This window comes from Octodon degus, unplaced genomic scaffold (assembly GCF_000260255.1).
Source record: "Octodon degus isolate 3935 unplaced genomic scaffold, OctDeg1.0 scaffold00195, whole genome shotgun sequence".
Classification (NCBI taxonomy): domain Eukaryota; kingdom Metazoa; phylum Chordata; class Mammalia; order Rodentia; family Octodontidae; genus Octodon; species Octodon degus.
This window is the reverse complement of record NW_004524771.1, coordinates 1,494,017-1,501,241: the sequence shown is the minus strand read 5'-3', so window position 1 is coordinate 1,501,241 and position 7,225 is coordinate 1,494,017. Positions and strand designations below refer to the sequence as shown.

The 7,225-nt window shown below is 45.1% G+C and overlaps 1 protein-coding gene across 1 annotated transcript in view; it reads right to left on the bottom strand.

The window, feature by feature from the left end:
- Positions 1 to 1,702: 1,702 nt before the first annotated feature.
- Positions 1,703 to 7,225, bottom strand: part of Parn (poly(A)-specific ribonuclease) — a 191,726-nt gene continuing 186,203 nt past the window's right edge. Inside the window, exon 23 of the mRNA XM_023704414.1 lies at positions 1,703 to 2,694. Within this exon, the coding sequence (XP_023560182.1) occupies positions 2,642 to 2,694 (53 nt within the window). The 3' untranslated portion in view covers positions 1,703 to 2,641. The remainder of the gene's footprint in view (positions 2,695 to 7,225) is intronic.

The following is a 7,225-nucleotide window of genomic DNA, read 5'->3' as shown; positions in this document are numbered from 1 at the left end:
CCCCCCCCACCCCCCCGTAGAGTTTTAAGCTCACAAGACATGTCAAGAAAATCTGGTATGAACCAGCTCTGGTGGCACATGGTTCCAGCTACTCAGGAGGCTGAGGCTGATTACAAGTTGGAGGCCAGCCTGGGTAATTCAGGGAAACCTCGTCTCAAAATATGAAGGCCTAGTGTGTATGTATAGAGCAGAAGGAGGCTGCCCAGTTTACTTTTTTTGAATTATTTGATGCAGCTAGGAAAAGAGACTGGTCACATGTGGGCATGTACTGAGCACTTAATTCTAAGCCAAATCCCAGTGACTGTGGATGTGTCAGCTCCAGCTGGCAGAATGGAGAGAATTCAGGTCAAAAGTATAACCTTCATGTTCACGTGTGTATGCTGTCACATTTCACATGAATTCATTTAACCCAGACAAGCATCCTATGAGGTGAGCAGATCTATTATACCGCTTTTATGAAGGAAGAAGCTGAGATTCAGAGAGGGTCAGTAATATGTTCTAGAATCAACAGCTGGAACTGTGCAGACACAGTTCCACGAGGCTCTGGAGAATGTGTCCTTTCTAGAAAGCACTGCCCTGCCAGCTCCTCCCTGAACCAGCGGCCAGGGTGCAGCCTGTGAATCTGCAAAGCTTTCAAGCTGGAAGCCTTGGCTCAGGTGCTACACAGAAACCTCCTTACCTCAGGAAAGAAGCTCCCCTCTCCCAGCCAAGCAATAATACAAAGCCCAAGTGATGTGCCACCTGCCACACAAGGTGTGTTCACATATGTGCCAACCCATAGCCTTGAGTAAATTTCCCTTCTTTTTCACAAGAAATGTAATGAAGAGCAAAATAAAAGCCAGCTGGGCATGGTGGCATATGCCTGTAAATCCCTGGACTCAGGAGGCTAAGGATCATGAGTTCGAGGACAGCCAGGGCTACAAAGTGAGTTCAGTGTGCCAGCCTGAATTACAAAGTAAGACCATGTCTCAAAAAAGACAATAATAAATAAGTAAAGTAGTAAGTACAGACATAACTCGCAACTGGGAAGGGGAAGAAAAATGGAATTAAGATGTGTTATATCCACGTACCAACTCACCCAAAGAATGTAAACATTATATACTGCAAATGTGTACTAATAAAAAAGGAAAATCCCACGTTCAGTCCAAAAAGAAAGTAATGTAGGCACTATCTATAAGGCGCAGCCAGCAGCTTCTCAGACCCTCACTGTTTCTATCTCATCGGACCTGCACCTTCCCACTGAGCTGTGAGCCATGGCAGCTCTGGAGGGCTGGACCTCCGTCCTGCCTAGCCCTAGTGTGTGTCAGGGTCCACAAAGCCCTAGGGAAGGCAGGCAGCAGGACAGGAAGGGGAAAGAGTAAGAGGCTCTTGACTGGGAAAGTGTCTTACACAGGTGAAGCCGAACAATAACAAGGGATTCCCATGTAAGTTCTGCAGCCCCGTCCCTTCCACCCTCTGAAGTGGTCAGTGTCACCAGGGCTTGGCTCCAGCACCAACTGAAGCACCCACTGAGGCAGCATCGACTGAGGCAGGGACAGCAGTCAGAGACAAAAATAGGAAAATAAAATCTATGAACACCAGGCTCAGTCACTTACCAGCTCTTTTCGAGGTGAGAAATGTATCTGTGTAAAGTGCAAATACAGCATTTATTTAGTAAAAAGAGAAAGAACAAAGTTCTATGAAAATTTCTTTAATTTTATCTTTTGGAAAAACATTTTCCTCTTTATTTCCACAATACAAAATGTTAAATATCTAACAATGATCTTTTTGAAGCAGATCTACTGAAGGAGATCCATGACTTTTAAAAAATTGTTTTGCTGTTGTGTTATGTTTACAGAGAGGGCTGACACGTGTAACTTTGTGATGATTTCACTCCCATGCACGCATGTGTGGAAACACGCCACTGTACCCCAAACACACACAGAAACACATGACAGAAAGGGCAACCAGGTGCCAACATGGCAAACTGAACACAGTATTCATGTAAGAACAGAAATCAACTTTTACCCAGATACCCCCATAAAAAGCCCATGTCTTAGGAAAAGCTACATAGATATGCCCCAAAGGCATACACTAAGACAGGGTCTGACACTGGTAGACATCTTCCTGCTATCTTTCCTCCTGGAAAGACAAGCCTGAACATAAACTACTTTCAGGTGGTTATGGCGGGGAACACAGGGACACCAGTTTCCCCAAGGGGAGGCTGACCAAAGCCAAGCGTCCCCCAATCTGGGCAGCAGAGGAGCAATTTGCACCTCTTTGTACGGAGTTCAGCCCCAAATCCATGATCAGAGCACCCATAATGCTGGCTCTTTCCAATATTGAGTCCACTTCCCCAGCAGGTAGATTCTCAGACACTAATTCATGGCAGGATGGGTTTCACGTGAGTAATAAATGATTACATAACTAGTAACATACATGTTGATGGTAGCCTACAAATGTGTGTGTGTGTCAAGAGTTACTTTACTTTAATAAGGGAAAGAGAAACAGCCACAAAAATAAAAATTGGTCTTTTTGGGAGATACCCTTGGTTTTAAACCCCTCCCATACCACATTCGATTACATTCAGTATGGCTTCCAAATGTGCTGGCTGGCGCTCTCACCACGATGGCAGCAGCAGTTTGCTCCACTCTGGCCTTGGTTACCATGTGTCAGGAACTTCAAAGAGCTTGGTAGGGCTGACTGCGATGCTTCCTGGGGGGCGGGAGGGGGAAGGAGAAAGAAGTAAGAACTACAACAGGACAGTCCTGTGGAGAGAACACATCAGGGCTGGCACGGAGACCAGTACCCTGTACTACTGCAGACAGCTGCAGACAGCCAGAAGGGAGGGGTCAGCTGCATAGCTGCCCATAGCTGTAAAAAATCTGCAGAGGGGCCCTGGCCATGAAGACCTGTGCACAGTAAACGAACGCATCACAGGTGGTGTTAGTATAGCGCCTCCCCAGCCTGAGGTCTGGGTGCCTCTGTTTCCATATTTTACAAGACTTTGTAACTTTTACAGTAGAGCTCCCCCTGCTCCTACATTATATTTTTGCTAGCAAGCATGCTGGGTGCTTAATTCATGTAACTGTCATGGCTATCACCAACTCTGTTCCAGATTGCAAGAGGAGACTCAAAGAAGTGAGGGATGGGACCAGTGACACACAGCTAGCCAGAGTGAGGGCCGTCTGGATCCTCCTTCAGCACCACAAGCCTTGCCAAAGGCTAGGAATCTGGCCCTCTCCACTGTGCAGCAGCTGCACCTGCAGGAGAAACTTTTGGGGCAGTCACAGGGTAGAGGGAAGGACCAGGGAGATTTCAGAGGTCCCAAGGTGGCAAAAGCAGTTGTAGCTTTGCTCAATTTCAGCAACACTGGCTTAGCCTCTTGGGACTGAAGAGATCTTTTCTGGTATACACCCCCCCCCATTAGAATCCTTTCTTTTCCATTCATAAATTCTGTGACAGCAGCAGTGGTAGTAACACAGCTGGGCAGAGGGGACACTGCCATCTGGCCTTCAGTAAGCAAAACTGAGTTAAGAAAGTACACAGCTGCCAGCCCTGCTGAAGCCTTTTGGCAGGTGGCAGGGAAAACCAGCACAGCCTCCATCCCAGCTGCTAACATATAAAGGTCCCAAATGGGAAAAGTCTTTGGTGACATCTCAGAATGGGATATACTACATGCAGTAGGGCACCACTCAAGCTAAGGGGGCCACTGTCCACAACACAGATGCTTAACGATACAAATGAAAGCTAATTCGAGAATTCCCACTTCTGATCCCTTACTGTGATAAGAGTCAGAAAGTCAGGCTGAAGTGACAGGAGAGAGACATAGCAATGAATATGCATGTCCTGAACCCCAACGATACCCACAAGACTTGTGAGGAGAGACTCACATGAGCCAGTCAGAATGGAATCAAAAGGCCAGGGAGATAGCTCAGTTGCGCAAGTACTTGCCTGGCAAGTGCAAAGTCTCAAGTTTGATCCCCAGTACTGCAAAAGAATGGAATCAAGATGGTTTTTTAAAAAAAACACCTCTTTCATCCAGGCTTGGTGGCGTATACCTATAATCCCAGCACTTAGGAGGAGGCTGAGGCAGGAGTATCCCCAGTTCTAGGCCAGCCAGGGATATAGCAAGTGTAAGGCTGGTCTGAATGACACAGTGAGATTCTGTCCCCTCTAAAACAAAAAAGATAAAAGCTTCAAAGCTGAATATGAAGAACTGAAGTTAAAGTCACCTGAGAAGAAAAAGGAAGATAAACTGCTAAAAGCAAATGCACTGCAAAAGCTGGCAATTTGCACCTGCCCTTTGCTGCAGTGTATGAGTAGGGCTGTAAGGCATTGTTCCCACAGCAAGTTTGGACTTTGTGAAGAACTGGGCAAAAGTAACAGAAGAACCAAAGCTTTGCAATAAGTAAAAGGGTGCTAATTTTTCTGATGACTGAGCACGTTTCCTTGGCTCATTTACAAAATGACTTCACATTACTTTATGCTATGTAGGGTTCTGTGAGACAGCGAAGTTCCCGGGAAGGGTTTAGTGAATACTGGACCCTTTACTAATGATGCACAACACTGTAATTGGTTGTCTCTCAGGAGGCTGCACATAGTCAAAAACATGCTTGTTTTCTTTGTTTAAAGGTGCAGTTGCCGAGTGAGAATTATGTGTACAGGGAAGTAAGACCTGGGACACTGAGGGAAGAGGAGGCAAAAGTCACGGTGAGCAAGCTTTCCCATGTGTTCCAAGGGGAGGGTCTAGGTAGCCTCAGAGTCAGCACCTAAGGAACTCTGGGCAGTTTTCCGGAAGTCATTGTCACAGTCCTGTTTTACTAGAGAGCAAAGAATCATTCAGGAAAGATTTTTCCTTTACATAGATATCTAAGGACATCTGCCTCCTACTAGCTCAAAAAATCAAACCAAACAAAAACAAAATGAAAAATGTTTACAGGAACTTGATTCTCAATTGTCAAAAACTGACAACAACCCAAATATCCTTTGATGGGGGAATGGTTAAATAGCCATACATCCTTAAAATGGAATGCTAGCCAGTCATGAAAAGGAATGACCTAAGGATTCACATAAACGCATGAAAGAAGTTAAAGGAAGGAATCAAAGGGCTGTTACAGGATTCTATTCGTAAGACATTCTGGAAAAGCACAATTACAGTGGCAGTAAACCAGCAGTTGCCAGGATCTACAGATCCAGAGGGGACTGAAAACAAAGGACGTGAGAACACCTTCTGGGATGGCAGAACTATTCTACACCTTCATCACAAAGGGGTGACATGACTGCACATATTTGTACAAATTCACTAAACTGCATACCTGAAAGTGATGGCTTTTATTATACGCACATTATCTTGATAAAACAAACTGTGAGAAACATTAGGAACAATGTCTAAAAATTCTAACTGGATATGGTGGTGAGGACTTGTAGTCCCAGCTGTTTGTGAGACTGAGGCACACAGATGACCAGAACACATGGGTTAGATACTAGTTTGGGTGATACAGTTGAGATACAGTCCAAAATAAATAAATACAAATTTAACATGAACTATTATGCTGATAAGTCAGATTACTTGACAAGAACACAGGGAAAACAAGCTGCATATTATAGATACACAGGATGATGTAGCACCAAGTAAAAGGCAGAGTAAGAACACTTGGCAAGCAGAAGGGTCCTGGGGACAGCTACACAAGTTCTCTACCAGGAAATGCACATGAGATTCCCCACTTTAAGGAGGCAGGGAGCTGACGGGAAGCTCTCGGAGCTTCTAGAGGACCAAGAAAGGTGTGGACGTGCACTTCATGGCTGTCCACATGCCCAGCACCTGCCTCTGGTGCCACTTTTTAATAAAGTTATTAAAAGCCTTCTTGGGAGGTTGCTAGACATGTTTAGTTTGGTCACTCAAGTGGTCATCAGTCACCAGGATGTCTCATTGCTGACCTGTTATAGCATGAGGAGACTGCTGCCCTAAGAATGGAGATTTTGTATTTGTGTTCTGTAACTCTGAAAGTTTAAGCTTGAAAAGTTCAGATTTGTCAAGACTCCAAAAACACTTATGGTTCTTGGCAAACATGTAAAGGTCTAATGTTCTACATTTTTTTTTTTTTATTTGTTTTTGAGACAAATTTAACTGTGTGGTCTAGGCTGGCCTTGAACTTATAGCAGTCCTCCTGCCTCAACCTCAAGAGTGCTAGGATTACAGGCATGTGTTACCATGTCAGGTATGCTATGTTTCAAAGGACAGCGGAAAGCTGGGGGTGGTGGCACACACCTGTAATCCCAGCAGGTGAGGCTGAGGTAGGAAGATCACTGCAAATTTCAGGTCAGCCTGGGCTACACAGTAACTTCAAGGCCAGGATGGACTACAAAATGAGACCCTGTCTCAAAAAGTGAACGAACGAAACAAAAATGAACTTTAAAAAAAAGGACAGGGGATAAGACTTGGCTTGTTTCTATTTGTAGGACAAGAAGTGTCTACAAATAGTCATTCTCTCTTCCTCTGGGCCTAGCTAGGAGCTGCAGGAACCTTCAGCCTGGGCACTATCCACAGTGTTTTAAGGATGGTCAGCACAGACAGCACGAGACCCCATGGGGTGGGTAGGCTACAACTTCTTAGGTAAGGGTGAGGCTGGGGTTTTTCAGGCCCCTGGAATTCCACTTTCAGCTAGAACTGGCATATTATAGAAACTCATCAACTAAGGCTGACCCAGGAATAATGACCACACTTCCCCAAGACTGCATCCCTGCATAAATGGCATGCAGTAGCTGTCACCACTTTCAGTCACCACTTATCATAATACACATACAAGGAGATTTGCATCGTACATTTGCTTCTTGAAAACAGGAGAGAAACACAATTAAGAGAAAAAAGTGTTTGCTGAGCACAGTGTGTCCACAAAGTAGAAGTCCTGAAGGATAGTGACAGCTTGCTACTGGGGACTGACCTCATGGAATGCTAAGGTGTATCCCCAGCACTTTAAAATTATTTTATTTTACCTTATTTAAAAAAAAAATTTATGTGTGTGTGTGTGTGTGTGTGTGTGTGTGTGTGTGTGTGTGTGTGGCCAGCTCAGCCCACCAGGGGGCGGGGCTGGCTGGCATGTGGTGCTGAGGGATTGAACCATGGTCCCTGTGCTTTGCTAAGCTTGTTCTAAGTAGGTGCTTTAGACCACTGAGCCATCTCACCAGCCCCCTACCTTATTTTATTTTGAGACAAGGTCTTACGGCGTTGCTCCAGCTGCCTTGA